At 39.8% G+C, this 14,730-nt stretch overlaps 1 protein-coding gene and 1 non-coding gene across 2 annotated transcripts; one reads left to right on the top strand and one right to left on the bottom strand.

Annotated features, from left to right (window-relative positions):
- Positions 1-11,084: 11,084 nt before the first annotated feature.
- LOC109134561 (uncharacterized) lies at positions 11,085-12,963 on the top strand. The gene is made up of 2 exons (XM_048640289.1): positions 11,085-12,019; positions 12,414-12,963. The coding sequence occupies exons 1-2, from the start codon at positions 11,085-11,087 to the stop codon at positions 12,961-12,963; spliced, it is 1,485 nt and encodes a 494-aa protein (XP_048496246.1).
- On the bottom strand, positions 11,466-11,572 carry LOC125496128 (small nucleolar RNA R71). Its single transcript, XR_007272830.1, has one exon. It is a non-coding gene; the product is annotated as a small nucleolar RNA R71 (small nucleolar RNA).
- Positions 12,964-14,730: the final 1,767 nt, after the last annotated feature.

A 14,730-nucleotide genomic window follows, 5' to 3' on the forward strand; every position in this document is an offset into this window, starting at 1 on the left:
AAAAGGGGTACAAATAAAAATGGTGATATTCCCTCGTCTTCAAGCTCTAGCGAGTCAGCCACCGCTGAGATGCAACAACAAAAATGCAAGGAAAAAGTAAAACAAGAAGTTGTTGCTCAACCTATTAAAGCAATGAAGAAGGTAGAAAACAACTCTGGTCTTGCGATGCATTCCTAAATCACATCGTAAGGAAAGGGAGTCACCTTTTGCAGGGTGTCAGGTTATGAAAGTAGAGCCAAAGAAAGAAAAAAGGAGTACATGAGACTACTCTTCAATGTTTAAAGCAAGGAGTGGTTATTCCTTTACCTAGAGCCAACCACAATCAAATTGCTAAGCCTCCAACCTCATAATCTATTGATCAATTTAGGATAAAGTGGCTTAACAAGGGTAGGTTTGACCCAAATGCTTATAAACTCTTGGCAAAATCTTGTTGTGACTTCGAGAATCCAGCGCCCATGGGCAATGTCCTTGAGGTTGATTCTCATGGAATTAATGACACACAAAAGAAATTGCAAGAGTATGGCATTGAGGCATCAAATGAAAATTTTCGCACGGCGTAGCACTAGTAGAAAAAGGTCAATTTGCGTCACCCCATTTGCGTCGCACAAACACGAAAACGACGCAAAAACAAAATTTGCGTCGCATGCTCACTGGGGTACGACGCAAAAGACAACACATAAGCACCAGGTATGAGTGATGTGCGTCGCATCCTTCCTACCTGCGACGCATACGGACCATATGCGTCGCACCATCATGAAGGTACGACGCACATCGCTTGAAAATAAATGACGCCTATCTGCAATGTGCGTCGGATGGTATGTAGAGTGCGACGCGGATAATTGGGCCCAATAATATAGACACGCGGATAACTTGTACACTCCTTTTTATTTCCAAACCCTACTTCATTACTTCCTCATATCAGCCGTCATCTCTTCTTTTCTCTCTCTCCCCTTCTCTTTTTCCTTCCTCGTTAGTTCATTTTCAGTAACTTATCTCCTTCCTTAAACTTCTCTCTCCTTCTCATTTTTCTTTTTATCCGTCACATTTTTATTTTCATTTTATCATCCCACATTTGTTTTTCTTCGCCGAAAAATCTGCAAGTTCTTCGTCAGATTCGTCAGATTTTTCAAGGTGCTTGTTGGCGGATTCTTCACTCAACCCTAATTTCGCTCAACCATTTTCTTAGTTCAAGTTCTCTTTCACTCAACTCCGTTTTCCGGCCATTCGAACGAACGAACGAACGAACAAAGGGAGACATTCGAAGAAGAGCTGCGAAGAAATCTGATTTTCGGCGACTACACAGATTCGTTTTTTTTTTTCATTTTTCGATCTGATTCATTTTTTTCAACTACTTGATTTTTCAACTACACTCGAAATCGTGATTTTCGGCGACTACACAATCGCCATTAAACAACTCGATTCCAACTACTCGAAATCGCCTTTTTTTCATTTTTTAGATTTGATTTTCGATTTTAATTGTCAGATCTAAAAATACGTTTTTTCATTTTTAGATCTAAAAACTAAAAACTTTCTACTGATGACCTTTTGTTTTTTTTCATTCTTTTCCGTTTAAAAAACACAAGCAGCAGGTGCTTGGTGGTTCACGAAACAGAGTGGCAGCAGCCAGGAACATAATGTGGTTTGGTGGTTCATGAAACAGAGCAACGCGCACTAGTGTAGAACACAGATTCTTTGTATTTCGTTCCTTAATTCGATTCAGTTAGAACAATCTTGTATTTTCTTGTATTTCGATTCAAATTTACGTTCCTCATTTCATTCTTGTACTTCTTGTTGTTTCGATTCACATTGTTTCAATTGTATTTCGTTGTTTCGATTCAGATTAATGCAAATCAGTTAGTACTCCCATATTTTGTATATCGATTTTATTGTTTTGGAGTTGTATATCTGTAATTTTATTTTATTGTTGTGGAGTTGTATTCGTTTTTATTATATCGTTTTATCTGTTTATTATTGCGTTTGCAACAGAACGTATCCTTCATTGATTTTCCAGTCATGAACGTTTCTGTAATTAATTTTCTTTTCCCTCTCAAAATTTTTTTTTTTTTTTTAAAATACCAATTTGCGTCGCACGTATCCCAAGGTGCGACGCAAATCACTCATCTACGTCGCACCCAAGGAGATGTGCGACGCACATTACAGCTCTATGTTGGCTGGGCAGACTCATCTGCGTCGCACCGTATATAACGTGCGACGCAAATAGCTACTTAATCTGCGTCGTTTCCACATATGATGCAGATCGTTTCTTAGTCATTTGCGTCGAGGGCTTTGGCGTCGTACCACGGTCCGACGCAAATAGGCGCTTCACATCCGACGCAAATTGCCTGTACTAGTGTAGAGGGATAACCTCTCCCTCACAGTATATTACTGCGGAGGAAGTCGAAGAAAATGAAGGTGAGAATAATGTGCCTCTGCCAAAAATATCAGTCTTTGATCGACTACAGTCGCCTATCGTAAAGGACCATGAGCTAAATGAAGGTGCAAAGTCAATAACACAAACAACCTTGCAAAATCTTCGATCCTCTAAGAAGAAAGCAAAAGTCTTTAAACGTTTTCATGCATTGACCTTAATTAATAAACAACGAAGACGGTTAGTACTAAGTCGCATCACAAGACGAAAAAATGAAGTCAAAGGCAAGGACACACCTCAAAGTGTTATACCATCTCGCATAAGGTGTACACAGGTGGTAGACATCATTGAACATCCACCCTTGAAAGCCAAAGGTCGTGCATAGTGCTAACAAACAAAAGGACACTAGTAGAAACTACCCCATCTGGTGCGGTGAAAATCCGGCTTACGAATGCGATTTTGGTCCGCATCAGATGGACCCACAGCCGCTAACAAAAAAAACTGATGCGGTCAAAAACAATATCAGTATGGTAACAATCTGATGCGGTTTTCAAGAATGACCGCATCAGATTGTTTGTTTTTTGAAAATTAAAAAAAAAGTTTAGCAGCGAAATTCGTTTATATTTAACGAAAACATGAGGCCATTACAGACAACGAAAACATGGAGCCATTACAAACAACAAAATAACGCCATTATAGACAACGAAAATCTAAAATAAAGTAAATGAAATTATACAAACGAAAAATAAGAAACTAACTAAATGAAATTTATACAAACGAAGTTAGTGGATTTAATTTATACAAACGAAATTAAATGAAAAAAATATAGTAATTAATCGAACTTGAAATTACAGAATATAAACTAATTAATAGGAAAAAAAAGAGATGAAAAATGAGACTAGATCGGAAATTATACAAACGAAATCAAATTCAACTAAAAAACAAAAACAAAACCATTATGTGTGGGTGGTGGTCGGCGTTTCAAGGAGGTGTAGACTACATCTGGGCGCCAATGAAGACTAGGACGCAGTCATTTCCCTCCGTGGTTGGTGGCATTTGTGTTGGTGGCATTGGTGGCGTTGGCAGACTGTCATTAGGATTTCTTGGCTTGGTGTTGGTGGTGTGTCGTGGCATGGCGATGGCATTGCTGTTGGTGTTTGGCGCCGTTGTCGTTGTCGGTGTTTGAGAACAAAAGATGTGTGGTGGTGGTGTTTGAGAACGAGGAAACGAGAGAACAAGAGAGGAGAGAGGAGAGAGGAGTGAGAGGGTGCCGTGAATGAGGGAGAGGAGTGAGGAAGATTAGGGTTGAGTGAGGAGGAGGAAGGGGATTAGGGTTGAGTGGGGAGAGTTATGTGGGATAGGGTTGTAAGGGAGGGGAAATGTGTCGTGCGTTTTTTTATGAAAATCTGATGCAGTCCTAGGAACCGCATCATATTCTTAAAAACCGCATCAATTGTTTTAATCTGATGCGGTCCACAAGAGGACCGCATCAGATTTTCTTTTCAGGTTTCCTTCCTATTTTTAATTGATTTTCTGATGCGGTTTTAGAAAAACCGCATTTGTTACTAAGTGACATATGAGGTTTTTTCCACTAGTGGGAGTTCGTCTAGTCAAGAAAAAGAAAAAGATGTTGAATTTGTTTCTTCAAACCATATCACGAGGCATGAGGCTCCTAAAAGTGACAAGGAGATGAAAGCAGATGAGGCTCCTAAAACTCTTGAATATGGGGGGAAAGCCACCATTAATGAGTTAAAAGAGTTAAACCTTAGAACTCAAGAGGAGCCACGCCCTGTCTACGTCAGCGCTTTTCCTACCCAATGGGAAGAAAAAAAATATTCCAAGTTACTCTGTGACTACAAACACGTATTTGCATGGGGTAATAAGGAGATGCCAAGTCTCGATCCAAAATTGGTTGTCCATCGCTTAGCCATCAAAAAAGGTGTCAGCCCAAAGAAGCAATCCCAAAGACGTTTTAGGACAGAATTAATTCCTGAAATTGAGGTAGAAGTAAACAAGCTCATTGATGCAGGATTTATTTGCGAAGTCAAGTATCCCACTTGGATAGCAAACATTATGCCAGTATGGAAAAAAAATGGACAGTTACGAGTTTGTGTGGACTTTCGCGACTTGAATGAGGTGTGTCAGAAGGATGACTTCCCACTCTCAGTAACGGAAATCATGATTGATGCCACCACTGGTCATAAGGCTTTCCCATAGATAAATTATACCACTGGATACAACCAAATTCACATAGGTCTTGAAGATCAAGAAGCAACTCCATTTAGTACTCTAAAAGGATATTATGTTACAAAGTTATGCCTTTTGGTTTGAAAAATGCTAGAGCAGCGTAGATGAGTTGGTGGTAAAGTCTAAGAAGAAGGACAATCATCTGCATGATCTCTGTAAAGTCTTTGAAAGACTACGGAAATGTCAACTAAAAACAAATCCCCTCAATTGCGCATTTGGCGTCACCTCAAGAAAATTTCTAGGCTTCATTGTTAGACACAAGGGTATTGAAATTGACTAAGCAAAGATCAAGGCCATCAAAGAGATGCCTGAACCTAAGAACCTCAGGGAATTGCATGGCCTCCAAGGGTGTCTCACTTACATTCGAAGGTTTATTTCCAATTTACCAGGAAGATGTCATCCCTTCAGCCATTTCATGAAAATGATTGTCATATTCAAATGGGATGAATCATGTAAAAAAGCCTTCGAAAGTATAAAGAAGTACTTGTCTTTTCCCCCTATCTTAGGGGCACCAATAAAAGGGAAACCACCCGTCTTTTATATCGCAGCACAAGAGCGATCCCTGGGGGCAATGTGCGCTCAAGAGCAAGAAGATCGTAAGGAGACAACTCTTCACTACTTCAGCGGAACTTTGGTGGGTGCTGAATTGAATTACTCACCTATTGAAAATTTTGCCTTGCTTTGATTTTTGCGATCCAAAAATTAAGACATTACATGCAAGCTCATAAAATTCATGTCATCTCAAGGTCTAACCCGACAAAATACATTTTCTCAAGGCCCGTGTTGTCTGGAAGACTTTCAAAGTGGGCTATGCTTTGACATTGTGTATGTTCCGCAGAACGCTGTCAAGGGGCAAGCGATAGCAGACTTTTTCACATACCACTCAGTCTCAGCTGAATGGGAGACATCAGACGGCGCCGCTTGTCATGACGGTGTAGGAGTTGGAGGTGTCTACATTTCTCCAGAAAAGTATATACTGCCATACTCTTTTGTATTAACTCAACTTTGCTCCAATAATATGGCTGAGTACCAAGCACTCATAATAGGCCTCCAAATGGCAATTGAAATGGGACTTAGAGAATTAGACATTTTCCCAATTGGTCCTAAAATAATTGTCGCGTGAATAAAAGTAAAAAAGAATTATATAATCCCTTATCAAAGGCAAGCGTCACGATTGATGCCAACAAGATGGCTGACGCGCTAACCAGGCTTGCAACCACTTTGGCATTGGGGGCAGAAGAAATAATGTTTGTACCCGTTTGCAACGATGGGTTGTTGCTCCTGATGACAATGATGTTGACGAATATGCTTAAGAAGTCGACATAATCTATGTCTATCATATCGACAAATAAGATTAGGCGTTAACCAATTATTGATTATTTAGAACATAAAAATTGTCAAGTGATCTAAAACATAAGACAGAGATTCGTCGTCGAGCCTCGCAGTTTACATTATAAGGGGACTATCTATCGACGATCCCTCCATGGTCTCTGGTCAATATGTCTCAGAGATGAAGAAGCAAAGAAAACCATACCATACCATTGAGGAAGCACACACTGGAGTCTGTGGCGCTCATCAGTCAGGTCCAAAACTGCATGACCGTATTAAAAGAATGTGTGTAGCCAACCATGGTACAAGATAGCATGGACTATGCAAAGATATGTGAAGCTTGTCAATTTCATGCTAACTTCATTCATAACCCCTCGAGAGCCATTACACCCCGCAGTCGCATCTTTGCCATTTGAAGCATATGGAATTGATGTAGGCGACCCAATCACATCAAAATCATCTGTTGGACAGACATATATTTTGGCAGCGACTGACTATTTTTCTAAATGGACATAGACCATCCCCTTATGTGAGGTTAAAAAATAGAATGTTGTTGACTTCATTCGTACTCACATCATCTACAGAATTAGTGCACCCCGAAGAATTGTCACTGATAATGGAACATCATTGTACAATAAATTGATGAAAATTTTATGTGAGAAAAATTCACCCAATATAGGTCATCAATGTACAATGCACCAGCAAACGGCCTAGCTGAAGCGTTCAACAAGACACTTTGTAGTTTGTTGAGCAAAGTTGTTGCCAGGTCCAAACGTGATTGGCATGAAAGAATAGGGGAAGCTCTATTTGGCATACATGACAACATATAAATCAGCAACGTAATCAACTCCATACTCATTGGTGTATGGCGTTGAGGCGGTTCGCCCCTTGGAACTTCAAATTCCATCATTATGAATTGTCATTCAGGAAGGCTTGACTTCTGAAGAAAATGATAAACTCCGACTTGCTGAGTTGGAGGCGCCTGACGAAAAAAGACTCTAAGCACAATAAGAATATGAGTGCTACCAAGCTCGTCTGTCACGCGCCTTCAATAAGAAAGTTTGACCTCGCACCTTTCAAGTTGGAGACATTGTCCTAGCCATTAAAAGACCCACCATTGTTTCTCACAAGACAGGAAGTAAATTAAGTTCTAAATGGGATGTTCCAGACGTTGTCAAAGAGGTATACACTAATGAGGCGTATGAAATTGTTGAAGCCGAAGGATTACTTGTGGGACCTATCAATGGCAAGTTTTTGAAGCACTACTCATGAAAAGTGAGAGCGCCGTTAAACTCCTAAGCAAGAGGATAAACAACATATGTTGAAAGAAAATATATGTGAACTTGAACTACGTTGGCTTGAACTTGTAAAAGCGATTCGATAATTCTTTTGCAAGTACATAAGAAGCTTGGGTAAAAAAAAAAACTCGAGTCCAGCCACACAAAAAAAATTGCAATCATTGTAATACTCATGGCCAGCAAGAGTCTAAACTATGAACGGCGAAACAAAAAAATGCAATACTCCTGGCCTAAAGTGTATAAACTGTGAACGGCGAAACAAAAAAAAATCTATCAATTTAATACTCATGGCCCCAAGAGTATAAACTATGAACGGCTAAATAATTATAAAACGAATAGTGTGTATATCTTATTGCAAATATGAATAAAAAAACTGATTGTGCATACTATTTATAAAATTAGAATAAAAAAACAAAAAAAAATACAAAGATAGAGAAGAGGGAATTATTCTAAGTCTGTGTATACTGGGTGAGTAAGTAAAGACTGAAGCTCCAACAACCGTCACTTGCCCTCATCAAGGTCGCAGATCTTATCAGCTTTTAAAACAAGGGTAGCTACTAGCTCACTCAAGGCTTTGTTGTGGTCTTCCACCTTCGCTGCACGTTGATGTTAAAGTGATCCCCTTGGCCTCCAAGATATTTTTCAAGTGGTTTGCCTTGTGACACGCTTACTCTAGTTTAGTTTCAAGTTTCATGATCTGGAGCTTGTTGGAAGATTGCTCTCTTAGAAGTACTAGACGTTCTGTCTCAATCTCAGCATAATCAAGCTCAGCCTTCTTAAGCGCCTATGTTCGAAGAAAGATCTTATCTTTTGCTTGTTCAGGTCGTTGACACTTTGAGGCAACCTCTTCTAAAGCAAGATGATCTTTAACCGCACTAACATAGGATTCTATACTGCGCTTCAAGGGGTTGGGATTTCCTTTAAGATTTTCAATACCCTCGTATAGAATTAAGGCTTCCTCATGTTTCTTCGCAACCTCGTTAAGGGGTGCTACTCTCAGTGTTTTCGAATATTGCATACACCATGTCTCGAATCGCCTTAGCAAAGATATTTCTCATCAAGGACCCAGATTGGGACGTATAAGTTGAGACACTAGAAACATGAACTTCAGGCGTCTCAATGATAGGAGCTCCTGCAGCTTTCGCATAAATATCCGACAGTCTTGCAGTCTCCGCAACGGATTGATGATTGTGAGTAGAAGAGGAACTTTTAGCAGATCTGTCAATGAAATCCATGCTAATATCTTCCCATGGTCTCTCTGGTACTAGTAAAGGAGTATATACCCCTTTATGAAGCATGCTATTTGCTCTTTGACAAACACCGCAACGAGCCAAAACATCATGTACTCGTTTGATCATATGAGGCCATGAAAAGTGTTCTTGTAATAACTCCATGGTTTTGCTAACACAAAAATGGCTAGCCAAACCACCTCCGTGAGATTCTCTAATCAACAAATCACGAACAGGATACTTAGGAATACAAATGTTGTTCCCTTCGAATAAGAATCCCTGCATTTGATGATAATGGTCTTTTGGACCATTTTTTGTAGCCACGAACATGTCACATATCTCCTCATCAAGAACATAGAGTTCTTTAATAAATTCGAACCCAAGTACCTTGGAATCCCCCATATTGAGCAATAGATGTCTTTGAGATAATGCATCTGCTATAATGTTAGCTTTGCAGCTTTGTACTTAGCAATAAAATTGAATGATTATTGTAAGAATTCTACCAATTTAGCATGACGAGCACTAAGCTTATGTTTTCCATGAATATATTTTAATGATTCATGCTTAGAATGAAGAACAAAAGATTGTGGTTGTAAATAATGACTCCTACGATTAAGAGCTCTAACCATAGCATAAAACTCTTTGTCATAGGTAGAAATAATTCAATTTGGCATTGTTAAGCTTCATGCTAAAAGAATCAATAGGCTTGCCACATTCAATCAAAACAGCCCCAATACCTGTTCCACATACGTCACATTCAACTTTAAATGGTTTAGTAAAGTCAAGTAAAGCTAGAATATGTGTGTTACTGATAAATGAGGTTTTGTGCTCATTCAAGATCGACTTTTAGGCTGCTTTTAAGCTTTGGTCGAGTTATTTTCAATAGTTTTTAGTTCATTTTCCATAATTTTGTGTCCTTGAGTGTTTTTGGTGTCCTAGAGTAGTTTGTCGTTGCGTTTTGGTGTTGCTTGTGTTGCTTTGTAGGTTCCCAAGGTGGCTCATGCCTTTGGTTGGGGTGCTCTCACCATGCTGGAGCTGCTTTTGTTGTTTTTGCTGCTTCAAGCTCGGAGCTACCGCTCCTCACTTGAGCTCCAGCTCAACTTGGGTAGATGCTTTGGATGGGCTACAGATTGCAAGGAGCGAGCGTTCCCCAAGATCTCCCAGAGCGAGCGCTCCATGAAGGAGCGGCGCCCCCCTGTGCTCTGGCCGACACTTTGCTATCTTCGCCACAATTTAATATTTTATTTTGAGTGCCATATAAAAGCAAAAAGGGGGAGAATGTAAAAGGAGGACTGATTCTAGTTCTTTAGTTTTAGTTTTTAGCTTTGAAAACAAGAGAGGAACAAGATAGAGAAGGGGTGACAACTTCAAACTCTTGAGGATCTCAATTAACTTATGCACTCGTAGTGAACTTTAAGGTTTAAACTCGACAGTTATTTCTTGTAATCAATAAGTTTGGACTTTAAGGTTTTGAGTTACTTTAGTTTATCCAATTTCTCTACTCGACTACTACTTGCATGTTGGTAATCTGTGTTTCTATGTATGCTATGTTGTTCATCATGAGTAGTGAGTAGTCCCATTTTAGGGCTTGGGGGTGAAAACCTCTCTTTTTCACTATGAATAGTTGATTGGAGCATGTTGATGGGATTGTGAATGTGAAAATTGAGTTTTAGTGTAATTTGATTGTGGGTCTCTTTGCTTGATCACCATTGAAACTCTTCTAAGCTATCCTAATTGTAATCGAGAGGTGAATTTAGGATGTGTAGCCCACTAGACTCACTTGTCTTGAATTCACTAAGAGATTAGATCTTTAAGGCAAGACTTTGTGAACTTGATGTACTTAAGCATGTTGAATTGAGTAATTACCACGAGAGTAGGAGTTGCTTAGTCTAGCATAGTACTAATTTTATTGAGAAAGTGATTAGTTATAGCATATAGTTCACTTCATCACATCCATACCTCAATTGACTAGTTCCATTGACTATCTCATTTGAACTTAGATTGGAGCCTCATCCCCAAGACCTATTTTCATCATATTGAAATCTCATTATAACTTAATTGTGTGACCTATATTAATACAACCCTCAATCCTCGTTGTAACCGAGACTCATCCTCTAATAGTTCGAAATTTGTGTTCACTACCAGTTCTCCCTTGAGTTTGATCCCTTGCTTGCCTTTGCTACTTGTTAGTAGCTTGTCTTGAGGTGTTTTATAAATTGTAATTTGGAGTGGATCCTTGGGCCTTAACGAAATCCCCAGTTCTGAGATCCTTCCTACCAAATTTTGGCGTTGTTATCGGGGGTTGCAACGGAGGTGAACTTTGGATTATTTGTTTTATGAGTTACGGTTGTTTATTATTTCCATATTATTAATTCATTGCTTGGGTCATTTAGTCCATCCTTGTTATTACTAACCATCTCTTTAGCTTTGGTGTTGTACATGAGTACAAACCCCGTAGGTGATACTCCATTTCCAAACAGGCAAAGGGGTAGACCTCCAAAAAGGCAAAGGGGTAGACCTTGAGTTATTTCACCATCTCCATGAGTAAGAGTTAGTGATACACCAGGCACATCTTCTCAGGGCACTCCAATAATTTCTATTTCTCCTCCTAGAATGGCCGGAAATCAACAAAGAACTCTTGAGGACTATGGGGTTCCAATGGTATTCGAGGAGATAAGTGATATTAACCGCCCGCCTCTTCCAGATGGTAATTACGAATTTTCAAGCCAATTGATAAGAATGATCAAGGAAAGACAATTTGAAGGGAGAGGTAGTGAATGTCCTTACACGCATCTTGCTCACTTTGTAAAGTTGTGCAACAATATTAATGAGCATAATGCTACTCAAGAGCAAACTCGACTTCATCTCTTTCACTTTTCACTTGATGGTAGAGCTTTGGCATGGCTTGAGTCACTTCCCGCTAATTCTGTAACAACATGGGCGGAGGTGACTAAGGCCTTTTTGAGGAGATTTATTTTGGAAGAGAAGACGGTGGAGCTAAAACGTCAAATAGCTACATTCTCTAACCTAAATGGTGAGACATTGAGTGAAGCTTGGGAAAGGTTCAAGGACTTGAGACGGGCTTGCCCTCATCATGGTTATGACTTGGATACACTTTTGAGATCTTTTTATGATGGCCTAAATCCCATAACTCGTGCTAATCTTGATGTAAGTGCGGGAGGGTGGCTTTTGAAAATTAACTTGAATGATGTGGAAGCCACCATTGAAGAGGTAGCAAGACATAGTGGTTGGAGTGGTTCCGGTCAAAAACAAAATACAAGGAGTGCTAATAAGATTGATGTTGACAATTATGAAGCTTTGGCGTCCAAGTTGGAAGTTGTGATGAAAAAGCTTGACAAGATCAACTTGGCATCGTCTTCATCATCAATCCCGATAAATGTCATACAACCTTGTGAAACATGTGGAGGTTGTGATCATGTGGCGGCTCAATGCATGGCCACATTGGAGCAAGTAGCCGCGGTAGGGGCCCGAAATGACCCCTATGCACCCACTTTTAATCCTGGCTGGAAAAATCACCCGAATTTTGGGTGGAAGCAAGGAAACCAAAAAAACTCACCAACCACAACCCTACTATCAAACACAACAAGTACCCTTCCAAAACCAAAACCAATTCACTCAAACACCAAATAACCAATTTCAAGCCACTTCGAGACCACCTCCCGGTTTCAATCAAGGGGGCGGTTTCCAAGCATAAAGACCCCCGTATAACCCTCCCCCGTCACAAAAGACTTCACTTAAAGCCGCACTTGAAGCCTTCATGACCCAACAAACTAAATCCAATGCGAAAGTGTCCTCCACCATCCAACAAATGCAAGCTCATAATAAGATGATGGAGATACAACTTTCCCAATTAGCCCAACAAACTAGCCAACAACAATCACTTTCGAGCTAACCTAGTAGCAACCCTGCTAATCATGATAGAGTGAATGTCATTACCTTGAGATTGGGTAAGACATATGAGGGTCCAGTTATGAAAGAAGTTGAGGTTGAGAAGGGAAAAAGTGAAATAGTTGTGGAGAAAAAGATTGAAGAAGAGAAAAAGAAAGAAGTAGAGAATGAAAAACAAAAGAGTGACAAAAATAAGGAGGAACACGAAAAAGAAAACGGGAAAGGAGCGCCAACTCAGCAATATCTTACGCCAATTCGGTTTCGACAAAAATTTGCGACGAAAAAGTTGAATGATAAACTTTCTCAATTTCTTCAACTCATGAAGGGCATCCAAATCAACATTCCATTCTTGCAAGCTATAAAGGAGATGCCAGCCTATGCAACGTTTCTAAAAGATCTCTTGACTCATAGAGATAAACTTGATGATGCAACAGTTTTTCACCTTCCACAAAATGTTAGTGCGATCATTCAAGGAATTATGTCGGAAAAGAAGTCTGGTCCGAGTGCTTTTCTAATTCCGGTAAAAATGGAATGTGTTGAACAAAAGAGTGCTTTGGTCGATCTTGGAGCCGGAGTGAGTTAAATGCCCTTAGCTATAGCTAGCAAGCTTAATCATGTTGTGAAGTCATCAAGGAGAACTATTCAATTGGCCGACCACACCATTAGAAGACCCGTTGGAGAATTGATAGATGTTCTGGTTCAAGTTGGTAAGTTCACCATTCCTTGTGACTTTGTGGTGATGGACATGGACGAGGATCCTTGCACACCTTTGATACTAGAGAGGCCGTTCTTAGAGACGGCTAGAATGCTATTTGATTGTGATAAAAACACTCTCACCTTGAGAGTTGGAGATGAGAAAATAGTGTTTGGGTTCCCAAGGTCCATGAAAAAGCCACTTATGAAAGAAGTTATGAGATTTGATGTGCTAGATGAAGAGATTAGGAAGATGGAGAGAGCCATGGAGCTTGAACACCCTCTCCAAAAGACTTTGTGGGGTGAGATAGGTAGCGGTACACTAGAAGAAGAGGAATATGAGAAGCTGCTAGATGAGTCTTAGGTCTACCATTCACCACATGAAAGGTTTGAAGTACTTAATGTCGATTTGGAGGAGGTGGTCTACGCCTCCTCCTAAGGTAGAGTTAAAACTCCTCCCCGTCTTATTGAAATATGAATTTTTTGATGATGACAAAGCTTTTCCCGTTATTGTTACTGCGAAGCTAGAAGGCACCCAATTGAAAATTTTGATACATGTTTTGAAAGAAAATAAAAGTGCCTTAGACTACTCATTTAATGATCTTAAGGGGATAAGCCCATCGCTTTGTATGCACCGTATGTATCTTGAAGATGATCAAGATTCCTCCGTTGAACCTCAAAGGAGATTAAATCCAAATATGAAAGAAGTTGTGAAAAATGAGGTTTTAAAACTCCTCAAGGCCGGGATAATCTATCCTATTTCGGATAGTAAATGGGTAAGTCCGGTCCAAGTAGTTCCAAAAAATGGAGGTTTGACCATAGTTGAGAATGATTACGATGAAGTTGTATCCACAAGGTAGGTTACGGGAGGATGTGTATAGATTATAGAAAGTTGAACAAGTCAACCCACAAAAACCATTTCCCAATCCCTTTCATTGACCAAATTTTAGAGAGGTTGGCGAGTCATACACACTTTTGTTTCCTTGATGGGTACTCCGGATTTTTACAAATCTCGATTCACCCACAAGATCAAGAGAAAACAACTTTTACGTGTCCTTATGGCACCTTTGCTTATCAAAGGATGCCATTTGGATTGTGTAATGCTCCTTCAACGTTCCAAAGATGTATGACCGCAATCTTCTCCGACATTCTTGAGTCGGAAATAGAGGTTTTTATGGATGCTTTCACGGTGTGTGTGTTTCTTTCAACGTATGTATTAACAAATTGTCTAAAGTGCTTCAAAGATGTCGAAAGATGAACTTGGTATTGAATTGGGAAAAATGTCATTTCATGGTAGAAGAGGGAATGGTTCTTGGTCATGTGATCTCTAGTCGGGACATTAAGGTTGATCCCGCTAAAGTTGAGACAATCAAACGCCTTCCACCTCCAACAAATGTTAGGGGTGTAAGGAGTTTTCTTGTTCATGCCGATTTTTTATCGGCGTTTCATTAAAGATTTTTCACAAATGGCCAAGCCTTTGACTCAACTTTTAGCAAAAGATGCCCCCTTTTTGTTTACTAATGATTGTCTACAAGCTTTTGATAGGTTAAAAGATGCGTTTGTTTCGGCCCCAATATTGCAACCACCTAATTGGGAGCTCCCTTTTGACCTCATGTGTGATGTTTCGGATGTTACGGTGGGGGCCATTCTAGGCCAA

The sequence above is a fragment of the Beta vulgaris genome, chromosome 3 (genome assembly GCF_026745355.1).
Source record: "Beta vulgaris subsp. vulgaris cultivar EL10 chromosome 3, EL10.2, whole genome shotgun sequence".
Taxonomy (NCBI): domain Eukaryota; kingdom Viridiplantae; phylum Streptophyta; class Magnoliopsida; order Caryophyllales; family Amaranthaceae; genus Beta; species Beta vulgaris.